The sequence below is a fragment of the Protopterus annectens genome, chromosome 17.part0 (assembly GCF_019279795.1).
Source record: "Protopterus annectens isolate FY-2018-M chromosome 17.part0, PAN1.0, whole genome shotgun sequence".
NCBI lineage: Eukaryota > Metazoa > Chordata > Ceratodontiformes > Protopteridae > Protopterus > Protopterus annectens.
In genome coordinates, this window is record NC_056751.1 from 804,446,707 (window position 1) to 804,471,195 (window position 24,489).

The following is a 24,489-nucleotide window of genomic DNA, read 5'->3' on the forward strand; positions in this document are numbered from 1 at the left end:
ATAACTGTACCACGTTATATACAGCTAACATTACAGGTATACCTCCATGGCAACAAACATATTACTCTTTTATATTATATTTTCAGTGATTCTTGTTTTCAAGTGATCCTAACCGATATCACAATTTGTATATAGCTATTTATTTAAACACATCTGGTATATTGTTTGAAATGTGTGTCTTTGCAAATAATTTGAATAGTGCATGCATCATGTATTACACACAAAACTTGAATGTTGTTGTTATTGTTCCTTGTGCCTGGGTCTTAGCAGACTAATTAAAGTTTAACAAATGGTTAAATAAATAAGAAAAACAAACAAGAAGCAGAACCGTTATTAACACTTGTCAGAAATGCAGATTTTATCTGACTGAAATCTTCATTTGAGATCTTGATTGCAGTGAGGAATTGTGGCAGTAAAGACAGAAATATATTACCATGCATGTATCCATCTAGTGCCCAGTGGCGGCTCCTGGGTCCTTTTCTTACTGGGACACAGTAGGGGCACAGCAGCTAGCTAGTGGGGCATAAAGGACATGTATAAAAAAAAAAAAAAAAAAAAAAAAAAAACACAACAAAACACCATACAAATAAAGTATAGATTTCATGATACATGTTAACTTACCCATAATCCACTGTTAAAAATGAAATACCATTTCCTTGTGAAAAACAGTAAATGCCATAATTGTAGAAATCCTAGCAATGTTCACAATACAGATTTTCAATCTAGTGCACTGGGAGGTAGCCTGGTCTGTTTAGGCTGGTCAAATATTTGAGATTTCTGCATGTAGTTTTATTGGCTTAAGGGCTTATTAATCAGCTTATCTTGTTTTAGTGCCTTGATAAATTTTGTACAATTGAGTGTCTCTTGACTTATTTATACAAAGCAAATTTTTTTTATTGAATAATCAAACTTTTATAAGCTGTTTAAAGTACATTGCTGTATCCGTATCTTTAAGTTTGTTTGTGGTAACATTTCTCTCCGGGCACTCCTTTACTGTGCTTTTGCATTGGGAGGACTGGGATTGTTTGTCTAGTGGTGGTAGGTGTTTGCCTGGTCTGTCTGAGTAAGGAGACACACACAAGGGCACTAAGTATTTTTTTCTTCTCTTTTATACTGTGACTGTACTTCAGCAGTTTCAAAAAATAAACTGTACTGTCTGTTGCTGCTTTAAGTAGTTAATTGTATTACATTGTCTGTTAGTTGTAGGACTGTTGTAGTTTGCGTGGTCTTGTTATACTTGGGCTCCAAACCAGCTATTCTACATTAAGAAGGTGTTTTTCTGCAGCCTTGTGGCAGAAATGTGCTGATCTACTGCATTTAACCGTTTCACTGCATTCATTGGTGCCTTTTGACTGTTTTTTTTTTCTGTCTGTCCCTGCTTCATTATCTGCATTTGTTTTGCACTGTAATGTTGCTTAGATAACATAGACTAGGTCCAGACTCACTGAATCCAGCCTGCTTTTTATACACTTGACCTCAAATCCAGACATTTTACACATAGCCGGCTTTAGGCACCAGCGAATCCTGTGGTTGCTCAGGGCCCCCAGTTCCTGGGGGGCCCCCAACCACAGCAAGTTATGTTATCCTGATATGTTGTAATATGTTTGTCAAACCAACAAAAGCTAGTACAGAAATCTTGTATACTTATGAAACCAGGTGGATAATAGCTCTTATTTGTTTCTCTCTTAAAATTTAAAGAAATCTCTGGTTATAGTAACAGTGTTTTATCAGGTAACAGGCTTCACAATTTCATAAAATATTTTACCATTGATGTAGTGCCAAAAACCCTGCTGGTGGACATTATCTCCACTAAAACTAACAATGTAGCCAGCATTAGGTACCTGCAATACCCATGGCTGCAGGGGGGTCTTTAATCATCCTTGACTCTGTGGGGGCCCCACAAAAGCTGTTGCTAGTTGGGGAAAAATAAGGATTAAAAATATATTCATTTCACAGTTACAGTCCTTAACCTGAACATGGCTGTGATATGACCCTTTCAGGATAAAGCTGATAATGAACACAAGCAAGATAAGCACTGGGAGTGACCGACCTCAGTGCATACCTTCCTCAGGGATAGTTTTCTCTTCCATGGAGGTTTATAAGTACTGGCAGAACACCCGATACTATAACTCTCAACTTCTTTGCCAAAGAATTCATCTCAGTGCCAAAAATAGTAGCAGAATAAAGTCTCAGAATCAAGAACACACTTTAAATATTACTCTAATGCACTTAAAAATGTTAATAGAATAACAGCTATTGCATAAACACTAATTTTTTTTGGACAATAAGTATAAAACTGATGTCTGGATTTATTGACTGTCTGTAATTCTGAATGATTTAACAGCAAATCAAAGTTTTTACAATGGAGAGAGCAAAATTGTAAGCAAAATCAGGGAAGGCCTGTGAAATCAGGGACAGTGACATGTATGCATTACTCCTTGATGAGGTAAATAAAAGTGACTTACCCTTGATGCCTCTTGATGACTGCTAAACGGCAGTCACTGACATGGTGTGGCAGTATCAGTGTTGCACAGGGTATTGCTATTTGCTGAAATAATTATAAAACTAATATTGCTTTGGCTTATACTTGTGTGTGTCTTTGTAAAAAATATCACTGAATTTTATCTGTGCACACACCCAGTGATGCTAGGACACATACGTTATTCTTCTGGGTATCAGTAAAGAATACAGCTAACAAGTAATTATATTTCAAAAGTAAGGTATAAAATATATCATAAAACATTCAGACAATTAGATCTTCTAGGATTTTGGTGGCCCATACTCTCTAGACTGTATAAATCTTTATGGGAGGCTCTCTTAATCATCCCTGACTATGTGGGAGCCCCACAAAAGCTGTTGCTGGTTGGGGAAAAATGAGGAGAAAAATTTATTAATTTTCTGATTCTGCTCTTTAACCTGAACAGGGCTGTGATATGACCCTTTTAGGATAAAGATGATAATGTCCAGTGCTCTCAACAACACCCATTCTAAAATCAGCCCTGCTTAGATGTGTGTGTACAGAAAACTATTGTAGCTTATGTGTGTGTGGGGGGGGGGATTGTGTGGTTATTACTTATTTAATTTTCTTCACAGTCAAACCTTAGAGGTGTGCACAGGAGATAGGTATTGATCATGTGTGGCCTAAGGATAGTGTGGTTAATGTTTGTGTTACTTTTCTGACAAACTTCACAGGTGTATAAAAAAGTTCTTCTGTAGGGGCAGCGTACCGTCTAGGAGCAATGAAGTAGAATACATTACTGTGATCATTTTTTTTTACTTTCCTCACAATCATAGATCAGGCACGTATACTGGTGGCTGCCTTTGGGGGTTACGGGTGAGGAGTGAGGAAGCATGCTATGCATATGTATGTCAGCAGTCACTTGAAATACACGACTGTGGCAATTTGTACGTCTGCTTTCATCCCAGCCTAGCATCAGTGGGATACATGGGCAGTGACTGTCTTTTTGGGGGGAGGTTAGGGAGGCAGGCAGTATTCTGGGATAGACCTGTGCATCCTCATAACAATTGGATTATTAGTTTATTATGAGCTGCTATTTTGTCAGCTTTGAGCATTTAACCTTGGGCACAACTTACTACCTTCCTTGAAAGACAATAAAAATAAGACTGAAACTCTTACTCATGATTTTAGTTTAGGCCACCATTGGATTAAAAAGTTGGGAAAATGCTTTAAAGTGCATCCCAGAGCATCTGTAACCCTACAGCTTCTTGGACCCTGTCTTTTCTGCGTTATTTCCTAAATGATTACTACTGTGCTGTGTTGGTTAGGAAAGGTGTGTTGAAAGGATGCTAGGAAAACTAAAGCTGAACAGAAACACTGAATTTCTATCTTTGATCATAATTTTGTTTATGCCATCATTGGATGAAATGTTGTGTAAAAAGAAAAAAATTAACAATGCACTCCTGAGCATATAGAAAGTTATAGTGTTTTGAAAAAGTTGAAGAATAAGGCAAAATGTGAGACAAGAAAGAAAAAAAAGTAATGTGCATTGTATGTTTCCCAACATGGGGGGTTAACAGAGAGGAGGACTGGAGGGTATGTGTGTGTGGGGGGTCTGAAAACAGTAGGCCAAGGGTGCCATTTCACCCAAGTCCAGGCAGTTACATAGAGTTGTTGTAATGTACCATTGTTGCAACTAAATGCCAGTAAATGTGAATGTCCCTTTGTGAAATTGGCCGACATACTGCGGTACATAGGCCTGTTGTAATGTAAGAGTATTGTAGCTACAGGTCAGACTTTGTGTACTACCCCTAAAAGCTTGCAGCATGAACTAAAAGGTTGCTTATGAGGAGTGGCAGCTGTTACATAGGCAGGGACTAAAGGTGAAGGTGTCTCAATTTACATAAAAAATAAATATACCTCAAGCCTGGTCAAACAGGATGATGTATGGCCGGGGGCTTTCTGTGGCCTTGATCCAAGTCTTAGTGACTTTACAGATGTCAACATCTTCCACGGTGAGGAATGCTTCTAGGGAGTGCAGTTTTCTGTTGAGGCTCATAGCATTATGCAGCATAACCTTGAGTGTGTCTTGAGTGGATTTCTTTACATTGGGAATTATTTTGTTTTGACATTGCCTGGTTAAACAGGATGACTCGCTAGAGCTATTCCAGGTACAATTAAATATAGGTAAAACACCCTACCACATAATTGCTAGCTACAGGATAGCTGAAAACTCACATGGCCAATTCTTCCATAGATTTGACAACATACACGAGCAGAAATGTGATTGCCTTGAGTTTCCCGCACTTTGTTAATTCAAATGCTCTGAAACAGCTAGTCTGCACCCCTACGAGGGGCTTGAATGTCCTGGACCTGGTACTCACCAACACGGGGGGGGGGGTCACTGTACTACATGCTGTGTGTTGCCCTCCCTGATGAGGACAGACCATAAATCTGTCTTGTTTGAAGTAAACATCAGACTGGACACCATCACAGGAGAAAACAAACCGAAAAAGTTCTCCAAAGTGAACTTTAGCCTACTAAATGAGGGCATAAAATGTTTCAAACCATCTGCTAACACAGCCAACAATGACTCCTATGCAGAGGAGTACACAAATGCCCTGTATAGACATTTAAACAGCAGGCCACCCTGGTAGACCACAAGTATAAATAGGTTGTATAACAAAAGTAAGAAACTGTTATCCAATAACAAGAGGGAACGTACTCACTAGAGGAAGAGTACCCTCCACAGCTTGAACAAGCAAATCAGATATCTTGTAAAGTCCTCTAAAGCCAGTTATGAGCTAACAGCATGTCTAGCTAAAGACAATCATAGGCTTTCTTTAGCTATGTCTGAAATCTTAAAGGGAGTGCCCACCTATATGCCAAACTGACTGTGGACAGTACTACTCACACTGAACCTGAAGAAATTGCCAACCTGCTGGTGGACAGATTTGGCACAGATTTCACCCCCCTCCCATTCCCCACCAGACACATTCCAAAGCATCCCTGTCACCAGTCTACTGCCTAGCATCTTCAAAGAGCAGGTAATATCTGCCCTCTCCAAGGCAAAAACACAGCCTCCATGGGCCCAGATAACATCCCAGGCTGATTACTCAGCAATCTAAAACAGGACATAGTGGAACCATGTGGTATTCTCTTCAACCATAGGCTGACCACTGGCTTTGTTCCAACAGAGTGAGAACAGCAAGAGTAATCCACCCTGGGAACTATAGACCCATTAGCCTAACCACCCTTATCTGCAAGGCCATGGAAAGAATCATTATGTACCTTATGAACAAAGACATAGGTGACCTCCACAGTCTTGATCCGACCAAGTTTGGCTTCATTATGGGTAGGTTTTGCTTATTAAACCTGGTGGACTTCTTTGAGAATGTCACCAGAGCCTCAAGTGAGGGCAAAGCAGTACATACCACCTATTTTGACTTAGCCAAAGCCTTTGACACAATTCCCCACTCAGGTATCATTGAGAAACTCTCCCAGATGGGGGTTAAACCATATATCATTAGATGGGTAACAAACTGGCTCACTGACAGAACACATGCTGTACAAGTTGGGGATTCCACCTCCATCAGTAGACCAGTTACCAGTGGTGTACCACAGGGATCTGTACTTGGCCCTCTACTTCTCAGATTTCCAGGTGAAAGTAAATGGCCTGTGTCTTACCAAGTTTGCAGATGACTGCAAACTAGGTGCTATCATTGAGTCCCCTAATGATGTTAACACATTATAAAATGGGCTAACACAGACTGATTGCTGACAGAATCATGGTATAAAACTAAATGCAAAAAACGTGCTTCATTATCCCCTTTGGCAAAGAAGTGACTCCATAAGCTCAAATACAATGGTGAGAGACTTGGAGACACAGGTTGACAACCATTTAAACATTGATCACCATGTCTCCACAGTGGCAAAGAAAACCTTCTACATTGTGCATCTCTTAAATAAGGACATCACATCCAAGACTAAGGATGTTATAACTCTTCTATACACGACCCTCATTAGACCACTAATTGAGTACAATGCTTCCTTTTGCATGTATCTCACCACACACCTGCAACAATTGGAGGGACCACAGAGGTTTCTCACCAAGAAAACTGAGGGTCTCCAAAATATGACCTACACAGAAAGACTGAAGGCCCTCTGTCTGTACTCTGTATGGTGCAGGCTGCTGAGATGTGACCTACACAGTCATCTCTGACTCTGCCCTAATGGAAATGCTGCATATCCACAATTCAAATGGATCAAGAGTCACTTAGTCTGGTATTAGGTTCATAGGTTCAGAGGTTCATACTAGACTATCTGTCCTAGGGCATTTATAAGCCTAGCCAGAGTGTGTTTGGCTTTCGCCACCCATTTTAAATGAATTTTGCTAGGCCCTTTTTCGAGGTTAGTATACTGTGCCTCTGTCTAACAGTGACACAGAAGTGATACCCGTGGTAAACCTACGATCTCCCATCCACTCATCAAGATTCCTCTTGAAGAGAGTCAATGAGGGACTCTGCCTAACCTGGACTGGGATTTTATTCCAGAGTGAAGGGAGCCTTTGGGTTATGAATCTGTCCCTCCAGCATGTCCTATTCATTTCAGTGCTGAGGTTCAAGTCTCTCGAGCACGTAGCTCGATGGGATTTGGATTTTCTGAGGTGCAGCATGTCCATTAATTTCGGGTTGGGCATGGCTTTATACGTCAGGCACAGATCGCCTCTGAGCAGGTGGTATGCCACTGAGTAGAGCTGGAGTTTCTTTAACTGGGCAGCATATGGCATCTGTTTGAGCCCTTTGATCCTCTTGGTGAGGTACTTTTGGGGTCTTTCCAGTTGCTGCAGGTGTCTGGTAAGGTACATCCCAAAAGGGGCATTGTACTCAATTATGGGCCTGATGAGGGATGAGTAAAGAGGCACGATGACCTCCCCTGATCTAGATGTGAATCCCTTCATGATTAGATGGGCTATATAAAATGTTTTTCTAGCCACTTTGGCCATGTGGTTGTCAAATGAGAGATTGCTATCAACTTGAGTCCCCAGGTCCCTAATTACTTCTTCCATACTTAATGGATTACCACCTATGTGGTAATTTGTGGGCACTTTGTTTTTGCCAAAGGGGATGACTATACACTTTTTGGCATTTAGCTTGAGGCCATGGCTGTGGCACCAGTTGTCTGTTTCTATGAGGCCCTTTTGTAGGATGCTTGTGTCAGCTGGAGAGTCTATTATGGCGCCCAGTTTGCAGTCATCTGCGAACTTGGTCAGCCACAGTCCTTCCGTGTTAGCCTGTACCTCCAAGAAATATATACTGAACAAGAGAGGTCCTAGGACTGAGCCTTGTGGGACGCCACTTGTAACTGGTTTGGAGTCTGACATGGCTCCAGCAATTCTAACCATGTGGGTTCTGTCCTTGAGCCAGTTTGCAACCCATCTAGTGACATAGGGGTTTATATTTAAGCTGGTGAGCTTATCTATAATGCCCGAGTGGGGTATTGTATCAAAGGCTTTTGCAAGGTCCAGGTAGGCTGTGTGGACCACCTTCACCTCCAATGGCCTTGGTGACTGTTTCAAAGAAATTGACCAGGTTTAAGAGGCAGGATCTGCCCTTAACAAAGCCGAACTGGGTAGGATCCAGTGTCTGTTGGTCCCCAATATCTTTATTTATGAGGTCCATGATGATCCTTTCCATAGCTTTGCAGACCAAGCTAGTCAAGCTTATGGGGCGATAGTTTCCAGGATCCATTGAGGCACCACCTTTGTGGAGAGGGACCACTGTTGCTGTACGTCACTCTTTGGGTACATATCCTGTAGTAAGGCTGAGATTGAACAGTAGTTTTATGTTTGGGTTTAGTTCTTCTTGGAGTTCATGTAGGACGCAGCCCGGGACACTATCTGGTCCCATTGATGCTGTGTTTTTTGCTTTGGAGAGGCGGCTCTTACCTGAGCATCTGAGATGTCAGGGGCAGCACTCTGCTGGGATAGATATTTGCCCTTTTGGTGGGGAAGGGGAGAAGTTTGCTGAACCTGTCAGCTAGGATGTTGGCAATGTCTGTGGGTTTGGTGTATTTTTGTCATTTTGGACTAATTATGAGCATATCTGGGAATTCCCACCCAGGTTCCTAACATAACTAAAGAAAGCCTTGTGATTATCCTTAGTGTCCTGTGCAATTTTTCTCTCGAAGCTGGCTTTAGACGATTTTATGAGTGCCCATAGTTTTTTGCTAATACTGATCAGAGATGCCTTCCCTTTTTGGGATTTTGCTCTATCATGTAGTAGCTTCCTCCTTCTATTGTATAGTTTGTGTATGGCTGGGGTCCACCAGACAGGACGCCTAACTTTGGAGGATTGGGTCTTGGTTTTATTTGGGATTGCATGATACATGCATTCCTGAAGGTGTTCATAGAATGCATTTATAAAGGATTCTGCGGTCTGGGCCGTATTTTCCACTGGCCCGGGGGCTTTGAAGGATTCCACCTCAGTTTTGAGGAGTGTGAAATTTGCTTTAGAGAAGTTTTTCACTGTGGTTTTCTGGGCAGGGGCTGGGGTGGGGATGTGAATATCTAGTGAGATTAGTTTATGGTCTGATCTTACCAATGAGGGATACACTTCTGGTCTGGAGCATAGAGTCCCCATATTGGTGATGATCAGGTCCAGTATGTTTTCCCCTCTTGTGGGAGTGGCAACAAGTTGTTCCATAGCATTTGAGTATATAAATTCTAAGAACCTTTGGGCTAGGGTGCTGGAGCTAGAGTAATGCTCCCAGTCTATGTTAGGGTAGTTGAAGTCGCCCAATATAATGGTGTTTGGAGAGACCTTCATATTTTCCAGTGTTCTCAGGAAGGCCGAGTGGGGTTCCTGGGTTTGGGAGGGTGGTCTGTAGCAGGCTATAAACTGGAAGGCAGTTTTACCCACTGTTAGCTGCACGTGAATAGTCTCTGATGCTTCGTGCTGTGCCACCAACCTGGAGGTGTGGGCATCTTTGACGAATATTGATACTCCCCCTCCTTTTGTGGTTCGGTCCAAGTTTTGGGGCCGAAAAACATGGTATGAGGTATAACCTGGTAATGCTGGGGTGCTCTCGGGAGCCTTGAACCAGGTTTCTGTTACTGCACAGATATCAATGTTCTCCATGCTAAGGAGAGTTTTGAGTGCATGCATCTTGAGGTTTAGACTTCTGGCATTGAGTAGCATTACTCCCTTGTGATACCTATGGAGGTGGGTTTGTCTTTTGAGCCTTGCCTAAAAAAGTCACTATGGGGGTGGCAAGAGCCTTTGCCAATATCCAAAAGCCCAGGAGTGACAGGTGCAAGCCATCCCTAGCGAAGCTAACCATGGCCAACTAGGGAACAAGAGTTTTACATGGTTAGGCTTGTTAAGTTCCTAGGGCCATTAGCCTGGTAACCTCCGCGGAACCTAAATAAAAAAATATTAATTAGTCATGCTGAAAGATAATAGTGTGGGTGAAGTGTTGATATACTACAGTGTAAAAAGTCAAGGGTGTAGCTACCAAATTAACAAAGGTGGGAAAATTTCATGCACAGAAACATTTGTGCCTCAGTAGAAAGAGAAAAATTATCACTAACCCAAATTCTTGACTAAGGAAAATAATTTTAAACAGCTAACACATTTTGCCTGGATTCAAGGTAAAATACACATCTTCTTACTGTAGACAATGGCGAATAGGAAGATAGTTTAAATGTCTGTTACAAGTTCTTTGAAGCAGAAGCAAGAGTGGTCAGTTAGCAGCTGGTCAGTTAACAGTTCCAGGATTACAATGACAGTTTTGATACCTTGGGAAGAATGTGGGAGAGAGTCTGTCAGCACTTGGACTAAAAACTGGAATCCTTATGTCTAGCATGAGTTCTGCAAAGGGGACTTTATGAGAATTTTGGAAAAAACTCCAAGATCACATTACAATGGCAGATCCTTTGAGATATAACCATAATCACTTACTGAAGCATTAAAACGGAGACCAAAAATAATAGTGAAATAACTCAGATAGTGCTAATAATAATTAACTTATTTATTCATGCATACATTTTTTGACTGGGTTAGTCCCACTAGGTCAGTGGCCTCATTTCAGGGGAAACCCAAGGTGGTATTCATACTGACTAAGGGAAATTTGGTATGGCCACTGTGGACTTTCTACTCTTTTTGAGAAGTGCCACAGAATCTTGTACATCCACATGACCTACCACTAACTCAGGCCTCATTTTAACATCTCATCCAATGGACAGCACATCCAGGAGTGCAGCACCCCCTTATTCCTCCCTCCAGAGTCAGTTTTGCAAAGTCATTTTGAGTTCCTAGTGTGCTAATAGACCCCACAGCCTTCTGCACTCATGGAGAGGGTGTTACCTGTTGAGCTACTGACACTCCAAGCAAATATATGCTAGTTTTCCACCTCATCCAAGGAAAATAGCACTGAAAAACAAAACTCTACCAAGCTAATGTATTATCATGAATGGTCACAATAACCCATTCCAGGATTCATTTTATGAATGTGCAGGGATTCTAAATGATACAGTTACGATATTCTGAATGTTGTTATAACTGTCTATGAACAAATCTCAGTAGAAGACTTTAAGAATTTGTAGTTTTAATGAATAAAGATAAGTTTAACTACATATCCTTAAACTCTTAAGCTGAGACGTCTTCATATTCAGACATTTCCATTTGTTTTGACATTATCATAACATCCATAGCACCAGCAAGTAAAAAAAAAGAAATGGGCAAAATGTGGGACATTTACTAACAACACGGAAGGGAGCTCACAGCCCTCTTAGAATATTTTATATTTGTATTACCACATACCTAGTTCTTAAAACACTAGAGACACTCAGGAGAAACATTTTAAGTTGAAAAAGTTTAAAGCCCCAGATGGGCAAGCCAAGCACCCCCCCCCAAAAAAAAAACTCAATCCAATCAGCATCAAGCAATCAAATAGTACAGGTAAGAGCAAGCTGGCAGCATCATAAATACCATCCACAACGTCAACAAGTATAATAATTAAAAAACTACAGTTATAGGCAACCTTCCATCTTCAAAATGTGTAGTACTACACTATCTTGTAGAACAGGTGGGTAAATTGTGACACATTTACCCGTATCTATGAAGAAAGCTCAAACAATAGATAAACTGTGGACCTGTACTTTAAAAAATGTAAAGTTCTTTGATAGCCCAGACCCAGTATCTCTTCACATGCCAATGTAAAGTTCTCCTTTTACACAGTTTAAAAACTACTCAAAAAGTTATGTATCAGTTGCAACATATTTTTTGTTTTGTTTCGGTTTTTACCACACAACCTGTTCTTCAAACATTAAGTTGAAAAAGTCCAGAACCCCTTAACACACACACAAAACAAATGTATTCTCATATTCTCTTGTAGCATATCTAATCACAAATTCTCGGTGACAAATAGCTGCAGCCTTTCCAATTATTATTACTTCACTCTACTTATAACATTACTAATACTTTGATCTTTGATCCGCAGAGACATGCACATGCATGTACACATACACATACATGCACACAAACACACACACACACACACACACACACACACACACACACACACACACACGCACACACACACACCCACACACATGCTCACACACACACCCATCAGTTAAAAACACTTGTTTGACTGTACCCATTGAATATTTGCTTGAGATCAAATATGTTATTTGTAATAATTCACTCTAGTTTTACGTAAATTGCTGGACTCCTCCCCTTCCTCTTCCTTTCGAACTTTACTCTGTATGCTTAGTTTCTGGTGTCACAACAAGGGGATCTGATATCTGTTAGCCTGCAGAGACATGATTGACAAACCCCAATGCTTTGCCAGAGGTAGTTTACACTTGTCACCACTTGGCCTCTGGATACTGGCAAAAACTGTATCTATCCCCATAGTGCCTTTATAAGAGACTGCCAAGTTGTTAAGTCCTCCAACTTAACAAAAAAATCACTTACAGTTTCCTAAAGGTACTGCTGCTCACTGCTAGGAGTTTAGAAAACTGCACTCTTTGGAATTACTACTTTTGTTGGAGGATGCAGACATGTGTAGTCATGCAAACATGGTTCAGAACCATGGAAAGCACCCTGTGTATCAAAGGCTGCAATGCCTTTCTGTCTTTCATACATTTCGATCCCCCTCAGCTAAGGATAAAACAAAGGGAGGAGGTGTCTCAGTGCTCATAAAGGACAAGTACACTGCTAGACTGGTGCAATAACATGTCTCACCTGAGCTGATCCATGCCCAACTAACCAAAGGTTTGACCCCGTATCATATCCTTGATAACTACAAATCCCCTAACATGAGTCCGGAAAATCACACCTTCTAACTAAACCTACTGGAATATCTTAGTACTCATCCTAACACCATACTTATGGGTGACTTCAACTATCCCTCCATAAACTGGGAGATTTATACATAATTCACTTGCTCAGAGGTCTGGAGTTTGTCAGTGCAAACACCCTGGAGCAACTAGTTAGCTCCTCCATTAGAGGTACAAATATCCTAGGCATGGTACTCATAAATATAGAGGGATGCTGCTCCCTCCATGCATTAACTCCTCCTTGGTAAGATCTGACTACAAAATGATCTTCTTTAGTATTAAAACTAACTTAGAACCTCCATCAAACCCCAAACCTATTAAGAACTTTGCTAAGGCCAATTACCTCAAACTAAGTGGCAGTTTATTAAACTTCCAAGCCCCTCCAAATCCAGAAGAGCTCTACACAAAAGCACTGTGCAACCACATTGATAGCTGCATAGACAAGGCAGTACCTGACTAAGTCAAACCTATGGTCACTGGCAAAAATAGACCAACCTAGTGGACTCTTAGCATAAATAAGTTGTTCAACAAAAGGATAAAAAATCCTCTCCAAAGCCAGGAAGGAACAGACAAAACAGTGCAAATAGATATTCACCAGTCTAAAATAAAATTGCAGAGCTTGTCAAATCTGCAAAAGCAAACTATGAGACAAAGATAGCCTTCCAGGTGAAAGATAACCATAAGTCTTGTTTTAATTGTGTTCGTAACCTCAAGGGAAATACTCAACAATGTGCATGTTAATCATGAAGGACAACACTTGCAACCATCCTGAAACTATACCAAACTGGCTGGCCGACAACTTCAGATCAAATCAAACTTCTCCCCCGCATCATCTCCTACCACACCTAAAGAAATACCCGCAACCATCCCCCTACTGGTCATTATAAGGGAACAGGTCCTTACTGTGCTTGTTAAAGCCAGAAACACAGCCTCCTTTGGTCCTGACAACATTCAGCATTCCAGGATACTTCTTAAATAGCTTAAAACGTAATCTTATCAGGACCACTAGAAACCCTCTTTAACTACAGCCTCAGGATGGGCTTTATTCCAGAGGAATGGAGGACTGCAACAGTCATTCCTTTGCACAAATGAGTCCCATCAACAACCCATGGGAACTACAAACCCATAAGCTTAATGAGTCTTATCTCCAAGGCCATGGAGAGAGCTATCATGGACCTGATTATTAATGAAATAGAAACTTTCCAAACCCTGGACCAGACCCAATTTGGCTTTGACAAAGCTAGATCTTGCCTGCTCAATCAGGTGGACTTCTTTGAGAAAAATCACCAGGGCCATAGATGGTGGTAAAATAGTACACACCACTTGTCTAGACTTGGCCAAAGCTTTTGACACAATTCCCCACTTGGGGATCATAGATAAACCTACTGAGTTAGGCATAGACCCCAACATCATCAGATGGATAGCAAACAGGCTCACTGACAGGACACATGTTGTCCGGATAGTGAATCCACTTCCACTAAGAAGCCTGTTACTAGCTGTGTCACACAGCTATCAGTGCTGGGACCCCCTCCTGTTTAGTATATACTTCTCTGAAGTGAAGGCCAATGTTGGGGACCTTTGGCTCACCAAGTTCACTGATGACTGCATCCTGGGAGCAGTCATTGAATCCCCAAATGATGTTGACATCCTACAAACAGGCCTAAAAATGACAAACAAGTGGTGCCAAAACCATGGTCTGAGACTAAATTCTAAAAAATATGCAATCATACCCTTCGGTAAGTCAGATATCCTTACAAATAGTAATATTGATAGCACACCGCTAATAGTAGCCCAGTGGTGAGGGACAGATATTAACCTAAATTTTGACCACTAGGTAGCTATGGTGGTGAAGAAATCCATGTGTGTTGCTAAGTTATAAGTAAAGGCATGGCATTAAGATCAGAGAAGTTCATACTACCATTGTATTTGGCCATTATCAGACCCTTGATTGAGCACAGTGCTCCCTTCTGCATGTACCTACCACGCACTTGCTCCTGTTGGAGTAGCCCCAGAGATTTCTCACCAAAAAAATACAAAGCGTACAATACATGTCTTATGCAGACTGACTAAAGGCCCTATCCCTTTACTTTGTCTCATATCATTTATCAAGACGGGGACTTATGCCTAACCTACAAGGCATTCTCTGATCCACCCCTAATAAAAATCTTACATATTTGCAAGAAACATTATACAAGGTTTACGTGTTCCATAGACCTGAACCTTAGTTGTGACTCTAACAGAAATTGCTGGAGAGACAGATTCACATCACAAAGGCTACCTCTTCTACAGAATAAACTTCCCATCTTTGTAAAACAAAGCATGTCCCTCAGTCTCTTTAAAAAGAATTTAGATAAATGAATGGGGAACTGTTTATTCACTCCTGGGGTACTGATTATGTCCATTATGGACAGCGGCAGTCTTTAAAATGGCTCAGGGCTCCAACACCCAAGAGCCCACTACCCTGATACTACCCCATCCCATATCTGGGGAATTAAGATATAATATTGTCATATCCTGAGTATTATAGGCTAGGCTTGTAAAGGCTCTTGTGCCATTAGCCTAGTAAGAAACGCTCCTGTTGTCCTTGGAGTGCCTAGCATTACAGTGTTGGATTTTAGTTGGTTATTTTTACACTGGTTCTTCGGGTAATACTTCAGTTTTTCTATTGTAATATCCTGAGTATTACCAGCTAGACTTGTAAAAACTCTTGTGCCATTAGCCTAGTAATCACTTCTGAACATACGTCTTAATGATCTCATGCTTGATTGTCTTACATGTTTACATGCACAGAGAAAATTAAAATCAAAATAGATCTGATTGCACCCCCTAACACTGTACCCAGAGCAGCTGCCCCCTTCAGCTCCACCCTTGCTACACTTCTGCTTCTGGACTTTGTTGCATACTTGGGGGCTATAAAGATGTCCTCTCATTGTTCTGTTGTATATTGCCTTTCCATTTTATGTTCCCAATCTTTTCTAACCTCGTCTGATTGATTCATATAGTTATCATGCAATATTTTATATACCCTACTAATTTTCCCTTTTTTTGAATAGCAACTTCTGTTCTAGACTCAACTAAAAACTGTTCTATGGCTGGCATTTCATTTAGCACTCCATATACCTTTCTCTTTGCCTGTAGTCTTTTATCAATCCCTAATAGGGAAGACAGTTTCTAACCTGCTTATCAATCCCTAATAGGGAAGACACTGTCTAACCTGCAGTCTGTACTTCTGCTTGGCCTTATCCCACACTGTCATCTTTCCCTCTCTAGTTATTTACCCCCAGTACTTTGGTTCCCTTGTGATTTTCTCCAGTAAATTCCAGCCCCCTCTTGTCTATTTTTATACCACTGCTTGCTGTCATTCCTGCTGATAAAATTTACTTTCTCCATTCACAAGTTGGCTTAGTTCTTAGAATATTTTGCTACTTCATGAATATAATATTCTGTATGGTTGTTATGATTTTCCTTGCATCCAAAATCCTATTATTTCCTTATTTCTCAACCCCCCCCCATTTCATCATCATCCCCTTCCACTTTGATTAATAACCTTCTTCTTGTGTAGTGTGTATGAGCCTTCACTGTGTACATCTGAAGTAACCCTTCAAATCAAGTAAACCTAAACTACCTTGTTCTGTGGGGAAATGTTTATCCCACTTAACTTGTCCCTTTCCTACCACCAAAAAACTCTTTCAACCATTAATTTTGGTCCACAGTTTCTCATCTTCATAAAAATATGCTTGGTCTGTATATAAAACTAAATGGACTAGAAACATTTTCACAGTTTGTATCTTAATCTGTCAACAGATTCCAGTTTCTCAGTTTTTGTATTATCTTTTGTATAATTTCAACACACATATCCTTAATAGAATCCTTTTTAATTCATTTACTTATTTAACATTTGTTAACGGGGAAAGTCTAACTTGGAACAAAGCCAATTTTCATCAGCGACCTGGGGAGATACATTCCAGACACATCTTTGAAACGTGGGAGGAAACCAGGGCACCCAGATGAAACCCACACAAACGCAGGGAGGACATGCAGATTCCACTCAGAAGGCACTCCAGATGAGAATTGTACCAGAGAATCTCTTGATGTGAGGTGAAAACACTACTGCTGCACCACTGTGCCATCCAAATTCATGCACCCAAATACTTCATCTTATCATGGATTGCTGAACCAATTCATGTGTGAGCATATAGTTTACTGCTATAGCTTTAGTTTATCTTCATTTGTTTTATATCCTGAAAAGACTTGAAAATGTCTCTGAATGCTCCACTACACTGAAATGTCATTTTTCTGGATTTGTCAACTACAAAATAACATGATCTGAGAATAAAGCTAACTTTTCTAGATTAACGTCCCATGTGTCAGAGTCCCATGCCTTTGAAATAGCATTCACTCTCAGTTAAACTCAGCCCATCAACCCATATCTTCTAGAATGAACTGGATGATGATGTGGGCACCCCTACATTCCAGCAGGGGTCCTGGGATGGCAGTAGTCCTTGAGCTTGCTCACCAAACAATTGAACTTAAGACTGTTAAGTCTCACAGCCCCTCTGTGCCAATCTTTGAACCAGAAGTGTAATTGATTTCCCCTTCTGGTTTTTGACATTTTGCTGTGCAGGTGGTGACAAATAGTTATGCAGATGTTTGAAATCATATGTTAGTAGATAAGCTCAGTACTGTCACACATCTTCCTCTCACACTCTTGACTAAGTTCATGCGTGATAAGTTCATGAGTGGTTTCATTCAGGCATGTGGCTTTTGTTGCATTCTACACTCAGTTTAGGAAATCTCCCAGAGCTAGTTAGATAGAGCTATCTTGTTGAGAATATCTCTCCCCTTCTAATTCTCTTGATTATAGCAGGGTCTTCTGGGTATGTACATTAATACCAAGGGAGGATGACTAACTAAGTTTATTGATAATTGCATACTTAGGTTGTCATTAGATCCCATTCTGATACTCAGTTCTCCACCAGGGCCTAAATCAAACAAAGGCTTGGTGTGTTAATCATGGGCTTGTCCTCAGTACTAAAAAAAGCAGTGTATTTTTCTTTATTAAAGCCACCATCATCATCATTATCATGGACCATATACATAATCTTATATTTGAGCCAGTCCTCAGAGGCTTGAGTACCTGTGTTAATAACAAACTCTTCTTTGGCCACCATATCTTTGTCATGGTTAGGAAATCCTTTTATCTTGCACAGCTTATGCTTTGTGATATCACTTCAAGATCCCGAGAAGATTTAGTCACACTTTTTTCTTCTATTATTAGGCTTATTGTTGAATGTAAAGCCTTCTCTGGCATGAACTTTATTAAGCACCTAAACCATCTTGAAATACCTCAACTTTTCCTCGCCAAAGGGTCATCAGGCATTGATACAATTAGCTGCTCACATAGAGTAAAAACTCTGTTCTTCTACTCACTCTTGTTTATGCTCCTAAAGGAGTGATCTCTGTTTAGATTCCTAAGCTATGAGTGACCCCACAGTCTTTGAACTACTCCACTAAATGGAACCAGTAGTAAAGAAAACGCCCACACTAGACGCCAAATCTTTAATACCATATTAACAGTACCAACTGGTATGACAGGTACCTATCCCAAAGTATGCCTTGTTTCTGGAATAGAATACCCTTACATATCAAGCAGAGTACTTCCTTGGCAACCGTTAAAATGAGTCTGGATGATTGAGTAAGTATTCAGAAACTTGCACTTGGGATATGTTGGGATAATATGCATAATAAAGGACACTGTTAATCTCCCACCAGCACTGAGGGTTATGGCTGAGTCCTCAATATATTCCTTAGTTGTCAAGTTTAGTAAGAATCTATGGTGGCTCCTGTACTTAAGCATTGATCTATTTTTAGCTTTCCTTCTGTGGATCCCCACCCTTGGAGATGTCCACTGACTTATGTATACCTCTTCAGAATGGCCATCTGAACTCTGTCCCTGCAAAAAAAAGGTGTATCATAGATTATCGTGTACAGAAAGATAAGGAGCTCTGAAGGTAGTTATGGACCATTCTTCCCTTAATGTTTGTTGTTAGGGATGCCATATCTACTACTGGGAAGCATCCCAGATCAAGTGTGCACATATTACAGAAGGAATAGTATTTGGATTATTCACCACACTCCAGGGCTTCCATTCAAAGCAGGTGTTCCAGGGCAGATTCATGTACCATTTCTTCTGCTCAGCAAATGTCCCTCTTTCACCACACAGGAAGTCAAAACTTTGGTCAGGTTTACAATCTACAGATGATCCCAAAACTACTTGCCCCATATATTTTGTGTCCAGACTTGTATAGCAGAACAAGCTACAGGAAAGGTGCCTGTGATTCCTGACTTGAAGAAAAAATCTGTAGGTAGGATTCTTAACAGTGCATCTTTGCCAAGGTTTTAAATTAGCCACTTCAGTAAGCCAGGTGTTTTTTACAAATCTGTGATCTGTGCTGCCTACCGCCATGAAGAAGCATGGTTCTAACCCTCCTTATTCCAAGATGGACTGTGCCAGTCTGTTCTAGTTGTCCGTTTCTGAGAAAAGGTCTCTTTTATTGAGCCATTATAGGAGGCTGCTGAAATTCCAGAAGTGGGCTGATACCCATTTCATTGTTGAGGGTATTCCATGCTCCTTTCTTCTTCTTGGTCTTCACCATTTAAGAAAATAAAAAAGATGGCCAATTGCTAACCAGAATGTTCTGAATGACGGTGGACATACAGGTCTTTTGACTTGTCATTGTATTGCAACAGTACATCCATATGCAGACATGGATGAGAACATGTCCTTTCTCAAAACAAGAAGAAGCTGGAGACTTTGACAGAGTATAGTAGCTAAAAGGAAGTGACAAAGAGCAGAAAACAGCCCCAGACTGACACTCACATTAGTTGACGAACGTTTTGAACATCAAGAAGATCCTTTTTCAAGTTTAAAAATAAAAGTGTTACACAATCACTTAAATACATAATGAAAAGAGCCAAGGCTAGAAATAATGATATTACAAGGTCATTTGCATATGCAATTAAAATATCACTTAACTGCGTTTCAGTAAGTGTTCTTGTTTTCAAAACTGGCAAAGTACTAAACATTTCTTTCACTGGTGGAGAAATATAATTGTTCTGCCATTTGGCTTTATGATGTATCAGTTAATACTCTTGTAACCGCCTTGTAATTTTCGAGTTATTTATTTACTTATGATTTGATTACCAGGTAAGTGAAGGGCCCTACTGACCCTTTTCAGTCATGGCCCGGGTACAAAAGTACAGTAGTTACACAAAATGAGTAGGCTTAAAATATCATAACAATGCTATATAAAATTGCAAATGAAACTGTGTCATAATCAGTATACAGATGCAGTGTATACTGCGGTGGTGGTGCTGCGGTAGCTTTGTCACCTCACAGTAAGACGTTGTCCTGTTTGATTCTCAGTTAGAGCATCTTCTGTGTGGAGACATGCATGAATGGGCGTACCTTCATTGAAGGTTGTGCGTCAGGGCCGGCAACTCGGCACGTAAAAATCTACTGCCAATGATTAGCGGACCGGAGTTCCACTGTGGTGACCCCTAACCGGGAAAAGCCGAAAGACACAACAACAACGTAGAGAATTTTCCATTCAAGCAAGTTTTAAAAATATTTACAGTATGTACGTAAAAGAGCCATTCCTGCAAATATAGTTGTAAATTTTATTCTAGAGTACACAGTTTAGGCTATTGAAGTGGTAATTACAGTGGTAATAGCCATACATTTGAACCAGTGATGTGTACCTTTGTAAAATTGTTTAAGAAATGCACAACTTATGCAAAGTGCATACTGGTTAAATGTTGTACATAAGTTACAGTTTAGAGACCTTATTTTGGCTTTGATTCCTTTTCACTGTAAATTAGCTGTAGGCATCTGCTTTTGAACATTTCCTGGTAGGCACTATTCCTCTTAAGGCACTTGAGAGCTGGCTGTCCACTGTAGATACTTACTTGGCTGTACACTGGAAATGTGGGGGAAATAATTGAATGTTAACATTTTTAGTTCTTTATTCTTAGCCATGAAAATGATAAATGTACTTCTGTTTCATGAATAGTGACTTGTTTCTTTTTTGTATCTAGGTGTTGTCTCATAACTTGTGTACTGTATTAAAAATCCCTCATGACCCAGTGGCCCTTGAGGAGCATTTCCGAGATGATGACGAAGGACCTGTTTCCAATCAGGGATATATGCCCTACTTGAACAAGTTCATTTTAGATAAGGTATGCATTTCAAATTCATGTTATAGTACTAATGACTTAGAAGTCATATTGCTGGTTATTTTAGATATGGTGAGTCATACTAGATTCAGGTCTTGGGACTGCTGGAAGCATAGAAGCTTGAAAACAAAGCAATTGGATTACATTTTGCATCCAGGGAAGTACAGTTGAACTGCATTTAAAATACTGCAGCTACCTTACCATTTAGATCAGTTTTGTTTGATTCCTGGTCTGTTTATTGTGTATCTGAAGTTAAAACTATAAGTTGAAGGCATTTTTACAGTTACAGTGCTTTATACTATAGTATTTGCAAGTGGTTTCTGTGCTCTACCCAGGTGTTTAAAACATTTCTGAGTGGGCTGTCATTTTATTGCATTTGTTCTATCTTGCTTCTGAATCTGAAGCCACAACTGTAAATTAATTTTGGTTTTAGAGTCTCCATTGTCATTTTTCTGAGCTCTTAAGCAGGTTATTAGCCTTGCTCATCTAATTCTGTGTTGCAGCAACTTTTCAAATTTAAAACAAAAATCCAGCTTTGGCCAGCTGTGTGAGTTGTAATTAGAGCTTGTGGTAATTAATCCCCCTGGTATTTTATATCACAGAAGCAGTCAGCTATCTTAGGCTTGGAAGTTTAGAAACAAAAGTATTTGGACTACATTATGCATACAGGGAAGTGCATTTAAACTACATTAAAAGTATTGTGTTTATGTTATCATTTAAATCTTTGTTGTGTGTTTTCTGTTGCATTTGTTCTGTACCTGAAGTTAAAGCTATTAATTGAAGTCATTTTTATAGTTGCAGTGTTTTACAGTGTAATATTTTCATGTTGTTTCTGTGCTCTGCCTAGGTATTTAAATCATTTCTCATTTTATTGCGCATCTGTCTCCTGAGTTATTGGAGTCTTTCGAGCTCCCTACCCCTGCTGTGTATCTGGCCTTGGAGGCTCCTCCCAGTTTCATCTTCAGTATACCTGGCCTGAGAAGCCCTCCTAGTATTATCTTCTGTGCACTTCTTTCTGGGTACTAATGGTTGAATCTGGGGATTAGACTTAGACTGTTAGTGTACTTTGAAATTGCTTTAAATTGTGTGCTTGTGTGTTCCTCCTTGCTGGCTTGTTTGCCTTTGAATCACCTTGTAATTACTTGCAGCTAGTTGTTAGATTTGGTTTTGGTACCTATTCACTTTTGGCTAACTAAAGTGTGCTTTTACATTTAGAAGACTTGGACTGCAGTTCTAGTGGCAGTAGAAAAGTTGCCTGGTCTGTTTGAGGTGAAAAATAAACAGTGAGGCTTAAACTGAGAATTACATGTTGTAGCTAGTTATTTGATTTGTTTCTGATACCTCTCCACTTTTGGCTAATTAAACTACGTCTTTTTATTAAGATGACTGGGATTGTGATTCTAGTTGGAGTAGAAAGCATACAGGGGGGCTTAAAGTGACAATTACTTGTAGCTAGTTGTTACCTTTTCACTTTTGACTAACTAAAGTGCACTTTTACATTAAGAAACCCTTATCTACAATTCTAGTGGCAGTGAAAAGGTAGCCTGGTCTGTCCAGGTAGGGACACAGGAGGGCTTAAAGTGAGATTGTTTCATTAGCCAGAAGGCTTTTTATGGAGTTAGTTGTTTGGTGTTAATGTGCATTTGAGAGTTGCTTTTGCTGTGCTTTTATATTAAGAAATTCTAGGATCACCCATCTTGTGGCAGAAGGTATTCACCTGGTCTGTCTGTGTTGGGAAGCACTCCAGGGAGCTCAACGTGTAGTCGTTTATTTGTCAGAGGGTACAGGAGTTAGTTTTCAGCTTTTTTCTGTCTGTGAAAAATTAGGCATATTTGTGCGATGCTGTATACCATGCAGTGGCTGTTAGCAGTGCCCTGTATAGTGGCACATGCTTAGTTTGTAAAAATGATTTATTTATTTGACATTTGTTAACCAAGTTGGTCCAACTGAGCTAGAAGCCCATTATCAGTGGAGACCTGGGGAGACAAACTCCAGGAAATTACATACAAATATTCATAGAATATAAGTCACACAAAAAAAGTAAAAATAAAAAGTAAAACATGGAATATGCACAAAGAAGTTAAACAAAAACAAAATACAGTTTTAACAAACAAATACAATTGTAGTAGATAACATAGAAGTCACACTACTACTTAAGTGAAGCTACTTAAAATTGTGAGGAGGAAAGATTCAAAGAAAAGTAGCTGTAAGTTTATTAGACAGGAAGAGAAATTAGTTAAAGGAAGAGAGAAAAGGATGGAGAGATGGGAGGGTTCATATAGGTTCCTGGCAAGGGCAGATCCGTGAGCTTAAGAGAAAAAGTTTTAGTTGCTTGTTGAATTGATATGTATAAAGTTAGTATTTAGGACTTTAACTTATGACACAAATGCTTTTCATGAAACTAAGCTTAGGGCACTTAGAGCATCAAACAGCACTGATACAGATAATAGCACTAACATTTAGCCTTAACCCTAGACACCACTCAGGTAACCCCTGTAAACCAACCATAATAGTCCAACCTTAATGCAGGTCCTGACAATATGGATATGCAATTTCCTAATGTCTCTGTGGCCAGCATGGTAAATATGGCCATTCTGAAATAGTGAAGCAATTGTCTCATGTACTCAGACAACCTTTAATCCCCTAAATAAACTAACACATTGTGCAAGATGTACGTACATAATTTTCCTTGGAGGCAAAAATCTCACTTACCAACAAGGTTATCAGGAACACACACAGTACACCCTTCACATATACCACTTACCACACATACACATAGACCTTCTTATAATGAGGCACTTAAAAGAAAACTTCCCAAACCTCAAAGACCTCCTAAGCCATCAAATGGCAGCACCTCTTTTCATCAATCACTAAAGCACACATCAAAAGCAAAATCTAATATCACATGTGAGTCTACAACAAGTGATCCCCCAATAAAACAGCCCATAAGGCAAACGACACTTTACCTAGTACTCTTGTCTTAGGAGATTCAATTGTATGACACACAGATACCCTTCTCACCAGGATGAACAAGGAGAAGGTTACAGTTAGCTGCCTATCTAGACCTAGGATCTGCAATATCATCCAAGCACTCAAGTGACTGCACCACAGGTACCAATATGATTCTATCATAGCCTGTGTGGATGTAAATGACCTGAGACATACCTCATTGGACTATATAAAACGATAAATTAAGGATATGTCTGAATATGTGCTACAGACATGTATGTGCCTTGCATTGAGCAGCATTCTACTTTCACCAAGGATGATGCCATAGTATGAACAAAAAATGATTACTTTTAATAATTGGATTCATTTCTGATGTCACTGCTGGGGGATCCAATATCTATTGTCATGGGAGGACATTGTTAACAGACCACTTTATTTTGGTAAGGATGGTTTGCACCTGCCCCCCCCCCCCTTAAATATTGGTTAAAGTTTTATCCACCCC

The 24,489-nt window shown here is 40.0% G+C and overlaps 1 protein-coding gene across 1 annotated transcript in view; it reads left to right on the plus strand.

The window, feature by feature from the left end:
• The window catches only part of SWAP70 (switching B cell complex subunit SWAP70), a 1,273,088-nt gene that overhangs the window by 402,456 nt on the left and 846,143 nt on the right, over positions 1-24,489 (plus strand). Inside the window, exon 2 of the mRNA XM_044059373.1 lies at positions 20,901-21,041. Within this exon, the coding sequence (XP_043915308.1) occupies positions 20,901-21,041 (141 nt within the window). The remainder of the gene's footprint in view (positions 1-20,900; positions 21,042-24,489) is intronic.